General features: G+C 42.1%; 1 protein-coding gene across 1 annotated transcript in view; it reads left to right on the top strand.

Moving 5' to 3' along the window:
- The window catches only part of kif1aa (kinesin family member 1Aa), a 196,828-nt gene that overhangs the window by 895 nt on the left and 178,320 nt on the right, over positions 1–17,613 (top strand). Inside the window, exon 2 of the mRNA XM_064936187.1 lies at positions 8,980–9,169. Coding sequence (XP_064792259.1) covers positions 9,064–9,169 — 106 coding nt within the window. The 5' untranslated portion in view covers positions 8,980–9,063. The remainder of the gene's footprint in view (positions 1–8,979; positions 9,170–17,613) is intronic.

The following is a 17,613-nucleotide window of genomic DNA, read 5'->3' on the forward strand; positions in this document are numbered from 1 at the left end:
CAATAGTCATGAATTATCCTGAAATGTCCATTTCAAATCAAATCCTACGTCTAGGTACAGGGATGTGTTGTAGCCTACACTAATAGAAAAAAATGTGCTATCTCGAACCTAAAATGTCCCCATAGGAGAACCCTCTGAAGAACCCTTTATGGTTCCAGGAAGAACAACATTTGTTTCTAGGTTGAACTCTTTTGGGTTCAATGTAGAACCCTCTGTGGAAAGGGTTCTACCTGGAACCCAAAAGGGTTCTACCTGGAACCCAAAAGGGTTCTACCTGGAACCAAAAAAGGGTTCTAACTGGGACCAAAACCTTGAACAAAAAGGGTTCTCCTACAGGGACAGCCGAAGAACCTTTTTTGAACCCTACGAGTGTTTGACAGAAATGATGCAGGGAGTACATTGTAGATAGGCTAACATGTGATGCATAGCCTGTGCATCTGAGTCTTATTTCACACAGCATCCTAACAGTAATAACAACGTTTAAAAAACAATCTAAAGCCTGTGTTAATAACCTCATTATTACAGTATTTCTATAAAATGGCAGCCGAATAGTCAAATAGACTACCCACCTCATGTCAGGTTAAGCCTACACGCAGGCCTAGCAGATAATAGCCTGGTGTTATGGTGATATTATGGTGTTATGGTGATATTATGGTGTTATGGTGATATTATGGTGTTATGGTGATATTATGGTGTTATGGTGATATTATGGTGTTATGGTGATATTATGGTGTTATGGTGATGTTATGGTGCTATGGTGATATGGTGTTATGGTGATATTATGGTCATGTTATGGTAATATTATGGTGTTATGGTGCTATTATGGTAATGTTATGGTGATATTATGGTGATATTATGGTGTTATGGTGATATTATGGTGTTATGGTGATATTATGGTAATGTTATGGTGATATTATGGAGTTATGGTGATATTATGGTGTTATGGTGATATTATGGTATTATGGTGATATTATGGTAATGTTATGGTGATATTGTGGTGTTATGGTGATATTATGGTGTTATAGTGATATTATGGTAATGTTATGGTGATATTGTGGTGTTATGGTAATATTATGGTGTTATGGTGCTATTATGGTAATGTTATGGTGATATTATGGTGTTATGGTGATATTATGGTGTTATGCTGATATTATGGTAATGTTATGGTGATATTGTGGTGTTATGGTGATATTATGGTGTTATAGTGATATTATGGTGATGTTATGGTGATATTATGGTGTTATGGTGATATTATGGCAATGTTATGGTTATATGGTGATATTATGGTGTTATGGTGATATTATGGTAATGTTATGGTGATATGGTGATATTATGGTGTTATGGTGATATTATGCTGATGTTATGGAGTTATGGTGATATTATGGTATTATGGCGATATTATGGTGATGTTATGGTGATATTATGGAGTTATGGTGATATTATGGTGATGTTATGGTGATATTATTGAGTTATGGTGATATTATGGTGATGTTATGGTGTTATGGTGATATTATGGTAATGTTATGGTGATATTATGGAGTTATGGTGATATTATGGTAATGTTATGGTGATATTATGGAGTTATGGTGATATTATGGTGATGTTATGGTGTTATGGTGATATTATGGTAATGTTATGGTGATATTATGGAGTTATGGTGATATTATGGTGATGTTATGGTGATATTATGGTAATGTTATGGTGATATTATGGAGTTATGGTGATATTATGGTAATGTTATGGTGATATTATGGAGTTATGGTGATATTATGGTGATGTTATGGTGTTATGGTGATATTATGGTAATGTTATGGTGATATTATGGAGTTATGGTGATATTATGGTGATGTTATGGAGTTATGGTGATATTATGGTATTATGGTGATATTATGGTGTTATGGTGATATTATGGTAATGTTATGGTGATATTATGGTGTTATGGTGATATTATGGTAATGTTATGGTGATATTATGGTGATATTATGGTGTTATGGTGATATTATGGAGTTATGGTGATATTATGATGATGTTATGGTGTTACGGTGATATTATGGTGTTATGGTGATGTTATGGTGATATTATGGTGATGTTATGGTGCTATGGTGATATTATGGTGATGTTATGGTGATACTATGGTGTTATGGTGATATTATGGTGATATTATGGAGTTATGGTGATATTATGGTGTTATGGTGATATTATGGTGATGTTATGGTGATATTATGGTGATGTTATGGTGCTATGGTGATATTATGGTGTTATGGTGATATTATGGTGATATGGTGATATTATGATGATGTTATGGTGATATGGTGATGTTATGGTGATATTATGGTGTTATGGTGGGAATCGATTACAATGATTCCATTTAAATTTAATTGTTTTTATACCATACTCAGTAAAATATTAATAGTCTAGGTTATATTTGGATATGGTAATGGTTTAACATTGGGAACTGGTTGGGTAACTTGAAGGCTATTTATATCCTGATTTGTGTTCCGGACCCCATAGGGGCCTTAGGGGGCAGCCAATGAGGAGGAAGGAACTATGCCTTGTGTGACGATGCAGTTTTTATACCAACCATCGTCATGGTGATATTGGTGTTTTTACCAATATGTCTGGCAAAAGGCCTATTGGTATTGTACTTATGATTCTATACGTCAAATCTGAACATTATTTTAGATATTTTGTCATAGTGTCAAAGAGTTGGTCATATTAAATGACGCGAACAGGGAGGCTGGTGAATTATTGTTGTCACGGTTTTCTTCTATTTCCACGAGGTGTAGCAAGGATCGGACCAAAATGCAGCGTGGTAATTTTCATACATGTTTAATAACGAATAAACACGAACAATACAAAACCAAGAAATGTAACACGAAAACCGAAACAGCCTATACTGGTACACAGTAACACAGAGACAGGAACAATCACCCACGAAACACTCAAAGAATATGGCTGCCTAAATATGGTTCCCAATCAGAGACAACGATAAACACCTGCCTCTGATTGAGAACCACTTCAGGCAACCATAGACTTTTCTAGATAACCTTACTAATTCACAATCACAACACCTACAACAACCCCAAGACAAAACACACCACATAATATATCCATGTCACACCCTGGCCTGACCAAAATAATAAAGAAAACACAAAATACTAAGACCAGGGCGTGACAATTGTTCACTAGTATAATAACTTTTAATGGTTTTTCATTGATTTCAACAGCACACAAACACATCTCCAATATAGTATGTCAAAATACACTGTGAAATGCAATATATACTCTTACAGAGACAGCTGAGCACGTAATCCTACTGTATGTAACTCATTGATAACTAATTGCTATAGAAATATGATTATATCCTATCCTACTGTATGTAACTCATCCAGACATTATTTATACCCATAGGTCCTGTATTCTCCCAGTCCTGAACCCTGGTCTGCTCTGTGTCTGTTGTGACAGACTGACTGACTGACTGACTGGTCTAGTCTATGTCTGTTGTGACTGACTGACTGGTCTGCTCTGTGTCCGTTGTGACAGACTGACTGACAGACTGACTGACTGGTCTGCTCTGTGTCTGTTGTGACAGACTGACTGACAGACTGACTGACTGGTCTGCTCTGTGTCCGTTGTGACAGACTGACTGACTGACTGACTGACTGGTCTGCTCTGTGTCTGTTGTGACAGACTGACTGACAGACTGACTGACTGGTCTGCTCTGTGTCTGTTGTGACAGACTGACTGACTGACTGACTGGTCTAGTCTATGTCTGTTGTGACTGACTGGTCTGCTCTGTGTCTGTTGTGACTGACTGACTGACTGACTGACTGGTCTGCTCTGTGTCTGTTGTGACAGACTGACTGACTGACTGACTGGTCTAGTCTATGTCTGTTGTGACTGACTGACTGGTCTCTGTCTGTTGTGACTGACTGAGGGACAGTCTGGTCTAGTCTGTTGTGTTATGACTGACTGACTGATTGACTGACTGACAGATTGACTGGTCTGTCTCTGTGTTATTGGGCTAGTGTGACTGGCTGGCTGACTGACTGACTGATTGACTGATTGACTGATTGATTGACTGACTGGTCTGTCTCTGTGTTATTGTTCTAGTGTGACTGGCTGGCTGACTGACTGACTGACTGACTGTTTGACTGACTGACTGACTGACTGGTCTGTCTCTGTGTTATTGGGCTAGTGTGACTGACTGATTGACTGACTGACTGACTGACTGGTCTGTCTGTGTTATTGGGCTAGTGTGACTGGCTGATTGACTGACTGACTGACTGACTGACTGGTCTGTCTCTGTGTTATTGGGCTAGTGTGACTGGCTGGCTGACTGACTGACTAACTGACTGATTGACTGACTGACTGATTGACTGGTCTGTCTCTGTGTTATTGGGCTCGTGTGACTGACTGATTGACTGACTGACTGACTGATTGACTGGTCTGTCTCTGTGTTATTGGGCTCGTGTGACTGACTGATTGACTGACTGACTGACTGACTGGTCTGTCTCTGTGTTATTGGGCTCATGTGACTGACTGATTGACTGACTGACTGACTGACTGGTCTGTCTCTGTGTCATTGGACCAGGGTAATCCTAGGAAGCGGCCTGTCATTCAGCTGTGGCTGCGCTTCTATTGTTGCCACTAGGCTCGGTTCCCATCTCCCCTCGGCTGGAGCTGACCATGCATATGCTCCTTTCATGAGACAGCCACACAGTCAGGCGCCCTCTATTGTAGCCCACTGGTGGTGGTCTGGACCAGGGGATGTGAGGCCTTGTTTGTACACAGATGGATTTAATTGAATGACAGGTCATAGTCTCTCGTGATTAAACACAAATTAAGCTGGCCAGTTGACGTGAGATTTGGGTCTGGGTTCTGAGATTAGACAGGTTCAGTTGTCACTCATGTTCCTTTCTCTCTCTCTCTCTCTCTCTGTTTCTTTCTCTCTCTCTCTCTCTCTCTCTCTCTCTCTCTCTCTCTCTCTCTCTCTCTCTCTCTCTCTCTCTCTCTCTCTCTCTTCCTTTCTCTCTCTTCCTTTCTCTCTCTTTCTTTCTCTCTCTCTCTGTTTCATTCTTTCAATTCTATTCAATTCAATTCAAGGGCTCTATAGGCATGGGAAACATGTGTTAACATTGCCAAAAGCAAGTGAGGTAGATATATATATATATATATATATATATATATATATATATATATATAAAGTGAATATATAAAGTGAAATAAACAATACAAATTAACAGTAAACATTACACATACAGAAGTTCTCACTCTCTCTCTCTCTCTCTGTTTCTCTCTCTCTCTCTCTCTCTCTCTCTCTCTCTCTCTCTCTGTTTATCTCTCTCTCTGTTTCTCTGTCTCTCTCCATCTCTCTGTGTTTCTCTCTCAATTTAATTCAATTTAAGACATGTCAAATGTCATATTATGTCTATATACATTGTTGTAGCGATGTGCAAAGAGTTCAACTACAAAAGGGAAGATAAATCAATATGGCAACAGGTCACAAATCTTGCTGCTGTGATGGCACACTGTGGTATTTCACCCAGTAGATATGGGTGTTTTGTCCAGCGCCTTCGGGAACGTATTCAGGCCCCGTTTCCCACATTTTGTTAGGTTACTGCGTTATTCTAAAATGTATTTAAATTCCCCTCATCAATCTAAATACACTACCTCATAATGACTCACTACCCCATAATGACACACTACCTACCCCATAATGACTCAATACCCCATAATGACTCACTACCCCATAATGACTCACTACCCCATAATGACTCAATACCCCATAATGACTCACTACCCCATAATGACTCACTACCCCATAATGACACACTACCTACCCCATAATGACTCACTACCCCATAATGACTCAATAGCCCATAATGACCCAATAACCCCATAATGACACACTACCCCATAATGACTCACTACCCCATAATGACTCACTACCCCATAATTACACACAATACCCCATAATGACACACTACCCCATAATGACACAATACCCCATAATGACTCACTACCCCATAATGACACACTACCTACCCCATAATGACTCAATACCCCATAATGACTCACTACCCCATAATGACTCACTACCCCATAATGACACACTACCTACCCCATAATGACACAATGCCCCATAATGACTCACTACCCCATAATGACACACTACCCCATAATGACTCACTACCCCATAATGACACAATACCCCATAAGGACACAATACCCCATAATGACACACTACCCCATAATGACACAATACCCCATAAGGACTCACTACCCCATAATGACACACTACCTACCCCATAATGACACAATACCCCATAATGACTCACTACCCCATAATGACACACTACCCCATAAGTGTGTCATTATGGGGTTATTGGGTCATTATGGGCTATTGAGTCATTATGGGGTAGTGAGTCATTATGGGGTAGGTAGTGTGTCATTATGGGGTAGTGAGTCATTATGGGGTAGTGAGTCATTATGGGGTATTGAGTCATTATGGGGTAGTGAGTCATTATGGGGTAGTGAGTCATTATGGGGTATTGAGTCATTATGGGGTAGTGAGTCATTATGGGGTAGTGAGTCATTATGAGGTAGTGTATTTAGATTGATGAGGGGAATTTAAATACATTTTAGAATAACGCAGTAACCTAACAAAATGTGGGAAACGGGGCCTGAATACGTTCCCGAAGGCGCTGGACAAAACACCCATATCTACTGGGTGAAATACCACAGTGTGCCATCACAGCAGCAAGATTTGTGACCTGTTGCCATATTGATTTATCTTCCCTTTTGTAGTTGAACTCTTTGCACATCGCTACAACAATGTATATAGACATAATATGTGTGTCATTATGGGGTAGTGTGTCATTATGGGGTAGTGTGTCATTATGGGGTAGTGTGTCATTATGGGGTAGTGTGTCATTATGGGGTAGGTAGTGTGTCATTATGGGGTGTGTGTGGATTGATGAGGATTTGTTTTTATTGAATCCATTTTAGAATAAGGCTGTAACATAACAAAATGTGGACAAAGTCAAGGGGTCTAGAAACTTTCCGAAGGCGCTGTTTGTGTCTCTAATATGATCATACATTGGGCAGGAGGTTAGGATGTGCAGCTCAGTTTCCACCTCATTTTGTGGGCAGTGAGCACATAGCCTGTCTTCTCTTGAGAGCCATGTCTGCCTACGGCGGCCTTTCTCAATAGCAAGGCTATGCTCACTGAGTCTGTACATAGTCAAAGCTTTCCTAAAGTTTGGGTCAGTCACAGTGGTCAGGTATTCTGCCACTGTGTACTCTCTGTTTAGGGCCAAATAGCATTCTAGTTTGCTCAGTTTTTTGTTAATTCTTTTCAATGTGTCAAATCTTTTGGATTTCTCATGATTTAGTTGGGTCTACTTGTGTTGCTGTCCTGGGGCTCTGTGGGGTGTGTTTGTGTTTGTAAACAAAGCCCCATGACTCTTCTCCAGGTTCATCTCTCTGTGAGTGATGGCTTTGTTATGGAAGTTTTGGGAATAGCTTCCTTTTAGGTGGTTGTAGAATTTAACTGCTCTTTTCTGGATGTTGATAATTAGCGGTTTTCGGCCTAATTCTGCTCTGCATGCATTATTTGAGGTTTTACGTTTTATTAGCATGGGAAACATCTCTATCTCTCTCGCTCTGCTCTCTTACAATTCGGTGGTCATCTCCCTTAAATAAGATTATAGATTTGAGAGTGCTCGATGACTCTCGGAGGAGTAGGTTGCCATAGTGATATGGACGGACAGAGCAGAGGGAGGGAGTCTACATCTTTAGTGATCAAGGATCTTAGCTACTCTAGCTGAACTAATGTAATTTATGAGCTTTATCCTTCCAGGAGAAGAGGTTTCTTGAATCGCTATACCTCCTTCCTGTTAATGGAAACGCAGCAGAAGGGCTCTGTGATCTGACACGCGGGCCAAATGGCACCCTATTGCCTTTATAGTGCACTACTTTTGATTAGAGACCCCTATGGGGCCCTGGTCTAAAGTAGTGCACTACATAGGGAATAGGGTGCCATTTGGGATGCAGGCCCTGGTGTAATAGAGGTGCAAAGTCACGCAAGGTGAACATGAAACACCATGGAGCTACAGTATAATGTTTACGACAAGGTCACACCATGGAGCTACAGTATAATGTTTAAGACAAGGTCACACCATGGAGCTACAGTATAATGTTTACGACAAGGTCACACCATGGAGCTACAGTATAATGTTTACAACAAGGTCACACCATGGAGCTACAGTATAATGTTTACGACAAGGTCACACCATGGAGCTACAGTATAATGTTTACGACAAGGTCACACCATGGAGCTACAGTATAATGTTTACGACAAGGTCACACCATGGAGCTACAGTTTAATGTTTACGACAAGGTCACACCATGGAGCTACAGTATAATGTTTACGACAAGGTCACACCATGGAGCTACAGTATAATGTTTACGACAAGGTCACACCATGGAGCTACAGTATAATGTTTACGACAAGGTCACACCATGGAGCTACAGTATAATGTTTAGGACAAGGTCACACCATGGAGCTACAGTATAATGTTTACGACAAGGTCATACCATGGAGCTACAGTATAATGTTTACGACAAGGTCACACCATGGAGCTACAGTATAATGTTTACGACAAGGTCACACCATGGAGCTACAGTATAATGTTTACGACAAGGTCACACGATGGAGCTACAGTATAATGTTTACGACAAGGTCACACCATGGAGAGACAGTATAATGTTTACGATTCTTAACGTTGCTCTATTTGACTCTGTGGTGATCAACTGGAAACCAATCGTAGGGTTCAGTCACAGTAATAGGGTATAACTATATCACATCAATACTAAAAACAGAGACAGGGTTGATAGCAGTGGGAAAAGCTCACAGATAGTTAACGTTAACACACACAGGATTTGACCTTTTCTACTGTTCATTTTCTTTTACAGGTGTTGCTATCCATCTCCCAGGCCCTGTGTTTGGGCCCGTTTTGAGAGGCGATCCGAGCAGGCTGGTCCCAGGCAGGAGGCACCATGTCCGGGGCCTCTGTGAAGGTGGCGGTGCGGGTCCGCCCCTTCAACTCCAGAGAGATGGGGAAGGACAGCAAATGCATCATCCAGATGTCGGGAAACACAACCAGTGAGTATCTCGACACACACACACACGCACGCACACACACACGCACACACACACACACACACACACACACACACACACACACACACACACACACACACACACACACACACACACACACACACACACACACACACACACACACACACACACACACACACACACACACACACACACACACACACCACCTTTCTAAAAGTAGGGTTCTACATGGTTCTGCTCTGATCCAAAAAGGGTTTATCCCATGGGAACCCTGTTTTCTAAGTGTGTAGTAATTCATTTAACGTGGCAGCATAAGATCATGTGATTTTGACTTTGAGGGCAGTGTCTGGTATCTGTTTTTAGAGATTGGGTTCAGAGGAGGCTGGTGGGAGGATCTATAGGAGGATGGGTTCATTGTAATTGCCATGTGCTTGATCCTGTCCCAATAATTCCATTCCAGCCATTACATCCTCCTATAGCTCACTCCCACCAGCCTCCTCTGATTGGTTTCCATATGGTTAGTGAAAGGATTGTATTTGGGGCCTACAACATTATGTTCTATGCTAGAGTAGCTTTGCATTGTGCAGTTAGGAAACTATAATGATCAACGTTGATGTTTCTAGAAATAATCTGAACCTGAGACACTAGAATAGGCTTTCATATCTACACATCTGTCTGTACCTTTGAGGAATTTATTGAGGCTGAAGTTGAGATTTTGCTGGTCAGCCACCTCTGTCTTGTGTATTTGTGCTCCTTGGGATTGCAGGGTTTAAAAATATATATATCTGTATTTTACCTTTATTTAACTAGGCAATGACAGCCTAGGAACAATGGGTTAACTGCCTTGTTCAGGGGCAGAACGACAGATTTTTACCTAGTCAGCTCGGGGATTCGATTTAGCAACCTTTCGGTTACACGTCCAAGGCTCTAACCACTAGCTTACCTGCTGGCCCATGTTAAGGTAAGGATAGGCCTAAGACATGGTGGTGAGGAGACTGGAGAGAGACTTAATATCCAGTCTGTTCAGTAAGGTAAAGCCACTGATATCCAGTCTGTTCAGTAAGGTAAAGCCACTGATATCCATCTGTTCAGTAAGGTAAAGCCACTGATATCCATCTGTTCAGTAAGGTAAAGCCACTGATATCCAGTCTGTTTAGTAAGGTAAAGCCACTGATATCCAGTCTGTTCAGTAAGGTAAAGCCACTGATATCCATCTGTTCAGTAAGGTAAAGCCACTGATATCCAGTCTGTTCAATAAGGTAAAGCCACTGATATCCAGTCTGTTCAGTAAGGTAAAGCCACTGATATCCAGTCTGTTCAATAAGGTAAAGCCACTGATATTCTGTCTGTTCAATAAGGTAAAGCCACTGATATCCAGTCTGTTCAGTAAGGTAAAGCCACTGATATCCAGTCTGTTCAGTAAGGTAAAGCCACTGATATCCATCTGTTCAATAAGGTAAAGCCACTGATATCCAGTCTGTTCAGTAAGGTAAAGCCACTGATATCCAGTCTGTTCAGTAAGGTAAAGCCACTGATATCCAGTCTGTTCAATAAGGTAAAGCCACTGATATCCAGTCTGTTCAGTAAGGTAAAGCCACTGATATCCAGTCTGTTCAGTAAGGTAAAGCCACTGATATCCAGTCTGTTCAGTAAGGTAAAGCCACTGATATCCAGTCTGTTCAGTAAGGTAAAGCCACTGATATCCAGTCTGTTCAGTAAGGTAAAGCCACTGATATCCATCTGTTCAGTAAGGTAAAGCCACTGATATCCAGTCTGTTCAGTAAGGTAAAGCCACTGATATCCAGTCTGTTCAGTAAGGTAAAGCCACTGATATTCTGTCTGTTTAGTAAGGTAAAGCCACTGATATCCAGTCTGTTCAGTAAGGTAAAGCCACTGATATCCAGTCTGTTCAATAAGGTAAAGCCACTGATATCCAGTCTGTTCAATAAGGTAAAGCCACTGATATCCAGTCTGTTCAGGAAGGTAAAGCCACTGATATCCAGTCTGTTTAGTAAGGTAAAGCCACTGATATCCAGTCTGTTCAATAAGGTAAAGCCACTGATATCCAGTCTGTTCAATAAGGTAAAGCCACTGATATCCAGTCTGTTCAGGAAGGTAAAGCCACTGATATCCAGTCTCTTTAGTAAGGTAAAGCCATCGGTCAATAATAGATGAGCCGTCCTAAAATATTTATCGATTAGTCTAATTTAGCTCACCTCCCCCTTACCCCCCTCCACCTCCCCTTCACCTCTCCCTTCATCTCCCCCTTCACCTCCCCATCCGAGAAGGTATTTAGGTAGAGGATATAGCGAAGGTATTTAGGTAGAAGATGTAGATAAGGTATTTAGGTAGAAGATGTAGAGAAGGTATTTAGATAGAAGATGTAGAGAAGGTATTTAGGTAGAAGATGTAGAGAAGGTATTTAGGTAAAGGAGGTTATCAAACACATGTAGAGAAGGTATTTAGGTAAAGGAGGTTATCAAACACCTGTAGAGAAGGAGCGCTATGGAAAGGTCATGGTGGTATTCAGGTAGAAGATCAGAGGTAGAAGATCAGAGGTAGATGATCAGAGGGTGTAACCGGCTTCACGAGGGGCTAAAGTGGGCTAAAGAAGGCTTACGTGGGTTAAAGTGGGCTCAGCTCCCTCAGTTCAAATTTAAGCCCCCTCAGATTTAGATTTATGTCATTATATAAAAATATAAAAAGTTGAGTGACAGGTTGGCAGCGGGTATAACTTATTTGGGTTTTCCATAAAGTGTGGGGAAAAACATCTAATCTCTTTGGTAGGCAAAAGTGAATAATGTAATACATCTCCGTCTGTGATTGTTTGATTACGATTTATAAGGGCAGAGACAAGTTGACCAAGTTGGGTCCTGGTGAGGACGCCTTGTTGGAGGCCGACCTGTCTCCTTCCTGCTCCTCTGCTGTTCCTATGGGGGGCTCTGCAGGAGTGTCCTGCCCTATGATAGGGTGTGTGAGTTTTTCATCCCGACATAGACTGCCACTGAATTGATTGTGACCGAGCTCTCTCCGGAGATCTGGACAGGAGAGGGTGTGTCCTCACAATCAAACGCGCCGTCAGCAAAGACACCTGCTCCAACTCAGTTAGACAGCCAAGATCATGTATCGTTAAAAAAAAAAAAACAACAGAAAGGTTGCCTATAATTTTAGAAAGAGCCAATTCTACATTTTCACCTCACTTAAAACATCACATTTGGTCTAACAAAAAAGTGCATTATCATCATAAATCCTGTAATGAAAGTGTCTGCCCTTCCCTTGCCCCTGTGCCCTCGCTGGGGCCTGTTGCTGTGATGAGTGAAACACTTTCCTCTCCCCCAGTCGCTCGAGAGAAAAACAAGTTCTGATCGTATAACATTTCAAAATGCAATTGTGTGAGAAAACACAGCTCTGTCCCTATTTGTTCTTGTCGAGGAGAGGAGGGTCTCAGCTTTCTGGAGGTATCAGCTCAATATTCAGCTCAATAGAAACTATTTTAAAATCTAGATATTTGATATGGCTTTGAGATATGGGGCAGCACACGGGCGAAATGCGCACCTGCCATTGTGAGGGCCGAGGCCTTGTCACGTTCTGACCTTAGTTCCTATGTTTTATCTTTGTTTTAGTATGGTCAGGGCGTGATTTGGGGTGGGCAGTCTATGTTCTTTTTTCTATAATTTGAGATTTCTCATCCAGAGTAGTGATGCCAGTCGGGCAGGCGGGTGTGGGCAGCGATCGGTTGAAGAACATGCATTTAGTTTTACTAGCGTTTAAGAGCAGTTGGAGGCCCTGGAGGGAGTGTTGTATGGAATTGAAGCTCGTTTGGAGGTTTGTTAACAGTGTCCAAATAAGGGCCAGATGTATACAGGATGGTGTCGTTTAAGTAGAGGTGGATCAGGGAATCACACTCAGCGAGAGCGACATCATTTGTACAGTAGAAGTCAGAAGTTTACATACACCTTAGCCAAATTTATTTAAACTCAGTTTTTCACAATTCCTGACATTTAATTCTAGTAAAAATTCCCTGTTTTAGGTCAGTTAGGATCACCACTTTATTTTAAGAATGTGAAATGTCAGAATAAGAGTAGAGAGAATGATTTATTTCAGCTTGTATTTCTTTCAATACATTCCCAGTGGGTCAGAAGTTTACATACAGACAATTAGTATTTGGTAGCATTGCCTTTAAATTGTTTAACGTGGGTCAAACATTTCAGGTAGCCTTCCACAAGATTCCTACAATAAGTTGGGTGAATTTTGGCTCATTCCGCATGACAGAGCTGGTGAAACTGAGTCAGTTAGTGGCCTCCTTGCTCGCACACGCTTTTTCAGTTATGCCCACAAATTGTCCATAGGATTGAGGTCAGGGCTTTGTGATGGTCACTCCAATACCTTGACTTTGTTGTTCTTAATCAAATCAAATCAAAATGATTTAGCTGATATCTCAAAGTGCTGTACAGAAACCCAGCCTAAAACCCCAAACAGCAAGCAATGCAGGTGTAGAAGCATGGTGGCTAGGAAAAAACTCCCTAGGAAGAAACCTAAGAGAGGAACCAGACTATGAGGGGTGGCCAGTCCTCTTCTGGCTGTGCCGGGTGGAGATTATAACAGAACATGGCCAAGATGTTAAAATGTTCATAAATGACTAGCATGGTCAAATAATAATAATCACAGTAGTTGTCGAGGGTGCAGCTAGTCAGCACCTCAGGAGTAAATGTCAGTTGTCCTTTCGTAGCCGATCATAAAGAGTATCTCTACCACTCCTGCTATCTCTAGAGAGTTGAAAACATCAGGTCTGGGACAGGTAGCACGTCCGGTGAACAGGTCAGGGTTCCATAGCCGCAGCAGCACGGCCAGGTGGACTGGGGACAACAAGGAGTCATCATGCCAGGTAGTCCTGGGGCATGGTCCTACAGCTCAGGTCCTCCGAGAGAGAGAAAGAAAGAGAGAAAGAGAGAATTAGAGAGAGGACACTTAAATTCACACAGGACACCGGATAAGACATGAGAAGTACTCCAGATATAACAAACTGACCCGAGCCCCCCGACACATAAACTACTGCAGCATGAGACAGGAGGCTGAGACAGGAGGGGTCAGGCCCCATCCGAGGACACCCCCGGACAGGGCCAAACAGGAAGGATATAACCCCACCCACTTTGTCAAAGCACAGCCCCCACATCACTAGAGGGATATCTTCAACCACCAACTTACCATCCTGAGACAAGGCCGAGTATAGCCCACAAAGATCTCCGCCACGGCACAACCCAAGGGGGCACCAACACAGACAGGAAGACCACGTCAGTGACTCAACACACTCAAGTAACGCACCCCTCCTAGGGACAGCATGGAAGAGCACCAGTAAGCCAGTGACTCAGCCTCTGTAATAGGGTTAGAGGCAGAGAATCCCAGTGGAGAGAGGGGAACCGGCCAAGCAGAGACAGCAAGGGTGGTTCTTTGCTCCAGTGCCTTTCCATTCACCTTTACACTCCTGGGCCAGACTACACTCAACCATAGGACCTCCTGAAGAGATGAGTCTTCAGTAAAGACTTAAAGGATGAGACTGAGTCTGCGTCTCTCACATGGGTAGGCAGACCATTCCATATAAATGGAGCTCTATAGGATAAAGCCCTGCCTCCAGCTGTTTTCTTAGAAATTCTAGGGACAATTAGGAGGCCTGCGTCTTGTGACCGTAGCTTACATGTAGATATGTACGGCAGGACCAAATCGGAAAGATAGGTAGGAGCAAGCCCATGTAATGCTTCGTAGGTTAGCAGTAAAACCTTGAAATCAGCCCTTGCCTTAACAGGAAACCAGTGTAGGGAGGCTAGCACTGGAGTAATATGATACATTTTTTTGGTTCTAGTCAGGATTCTAGCAGCCGTATTTAGCACTAACTGAAGTTTATTTAGTGCTTTATCCGGGTAGCCGGAAAGTAGAGCATTGCAGTAGTCTAACCTAGAAGTAACAAAAGCATGGATTCATTTTTCTGAATCATTTTTGGACGGAAAGTTTCTGATTTTTGCAATGTTAAGTAGATGGAAAAAAGCTGTCCTTGAAACAGTCTTGATATGTTCTTCAAAAGAGAGTTCAGGGTCCAGAGTAACGCCGAGGTCCTTTACAGTTTTATTTGAGACGACTGTACAGCCATCAAGAGTAATTGTCAGATTCAACAGAAGATCTCTTTGTTTCTTGGGCCCTAGAACAAGCATCTCTGTTTTGTCCGAGTTTAAAAGTAGAAAGTTTGCAGCCATCCACTTCCTTATGTCTGAAACACAAGCTTCTAACGAGGGCAATTTTGGGGCTTCATCATGTTTCATTGTAATGTACAGCTGTGTGTCATCCGCATAGCAGTGAAAGTTAACATTATGTTTTCGAATGACATCCCTACAATTTTTTGTGAAACAATAGTGGTCCTAAATGGAACCTTGAGGAACACCGAAATTTACAGGACAAACCATTCACATAGACAAACTGATACCTTTCCCGACAGATAAGATCTAAACCAGGCCAGAACTTGTCCGTGTAGACCAATTTGGGTTTCCAATCTCCAAAAGGATGTGGTGATCGAGGATATCAAAAGCAGCACTAAGGTCTAGGAGCACGAGGACAGATGCAGAGCCCCGGTTTGATGCCATTAAAAGGTCATTTACCACCTTCACAAGTGCTGTCTCAGTTCTTTGATGGGGCCTAAAACCAGACTGAAGCATTTTGTATTCATTGTTTGTCTTCAGGAAGGCAGTGAGTTGCTGCGCAACAGCCTTTTCTAAAAATGTTGAGAACGCGTCTCCTTCCTGAGCTGTATGACGGCATAAAGTAGTAACATTATTTGGGGAGATCACAAACTGCGCAACACTTGTTATTAAGAACTTTTGGTTTATTTAATTGCATTTACCAGTTTACTGTTTAATTTCTTCTTGTCTTTGTTTTGGAGATCATGTTCCCGGTTTCTCTGTCATGTATGATGTTTTGTGAACGTGCGTACTTTAGCGTACATAGACATACCTGACTTGCACGCCAAAAAAATAGGTGTGGCCAAATGTATTTAAGTGCGCATTTGGGGATTTTCTAGTCATTTCCCTTTTGGGTAACTCAAGGAGAGAGGCTGTATGTGAGCCTGGTACAGCCTTTATTGGTTAAGACAGGTTTTGCTTGATGAGAGGCTTTTTCTTTTGAATGGTGACATTTTGAAGTCACAACTTTGTATATACAGTATATTTGTAAATATCACCGTCGTCTTTATAAAACCAGTGCTGTGTAAACAAATCCAACAATCATTTGCGCCTCTACCCTGTCTGCCTCCTGCTGAATGTTTGTCCTTATGACTGCTAAAAGGACCCTATTTTACGCTGATACAGCGCAGAGGAGATTTCACACCAGCCTGTCACTTCAAAAGCACTCAATTATCTCGGAGTGCCAGCATTTTGAACTTCATGTTTATTGTGGTATACTGTGATATAAGCCGATTTCAACTGCCCCCTTAAACACTTTATCCTGCCTCTGGATCTGTAAGAGGGTTAATTGATGTTAATTAAACACCTGTAGAGAAGAAGAGCTATGGAAAGGTCAAGGAGTGAAAGGTAAAGCCGGGTGTTAAGAATTGGAAGACGAGGTAAGGAGAGCCCTCTGTGTTATATTAATGCATTCTGTTTGGTTTTGGAATACGGGAGTGAGGTTTTTAAAGTTCTATAAGATACTAATATACACGTGAATTCCCATCACTGTTTAATGGGTTGGACTGGACCTGTCCAGATCAGAATTACAGGTGAAATTCATTATATAATATTATACTGTACAAACAGCACCCAGATCAGGTGAAAACATCTCTCTTGTGCCTGTACCCTGCTTGTACACTGCCTGTACACTGCCTGTACACTGCCTGTACACTGCCTGTACACTGCCTGTACACTGCCTATACACTGCCTATACACTGCCTATACACTGCCTGTACACTGCCTGTACACTGCCTGTACACTGCCTGTACACTGCCTGTACACTGCCTGTACACTGCCTATACACTGCCTATACACTGCCTGTACACTGCCTGTACACTGCCTGTACACTGCCTGTACACTGCCTGTACACTGCCTGTACACTCACTCCAGCAATTCTGTTTTTGATTGAGAAAGCCTCCAGAAAGCCTGAAGAGAAAACACCTGATTGTACGACTGATGACAGCATGATAAATACAATCCCACTGAGAACATAAAGGGGTGTTAATGCCCTGGCATATGGTACCGGCCTCTGTCACAGGAGCCTAACCAGTAGAGAGAGGGAGTGATGGCCAGCTGTGCAGCATAACCAGTAGAGAGAGTGAGTGATGGCCAGCTGTGTAGCATAACCAGTAGAGAGAGTGAGTGATGGCCAGCTGTGCAGCATAACCAGTAGAGAGAGTGAGTGATGGCCAGCTGTGCAGCATAACCGGTAGAGAGAGTGAGTGATGGCCAGCTGTGCAGCATAACCAGTAGAGAGAG

The sequence above is a fragment of the Oncorhynchus masou genome, chromosome 24, assembly GCF_036934945.1.
Source record: "Oncorhynchus masou masou isolate Uvic2021 chromosome 24, UVic_Omas_1.1, whole genome shotgun sequence".
Lineage (NCBI taxonomy): Eukaryota > Metazoa > Chordata > Actinopteri > Salmoniformes > Salmonidae > Oncorhynchus > Oncorhynchus masou.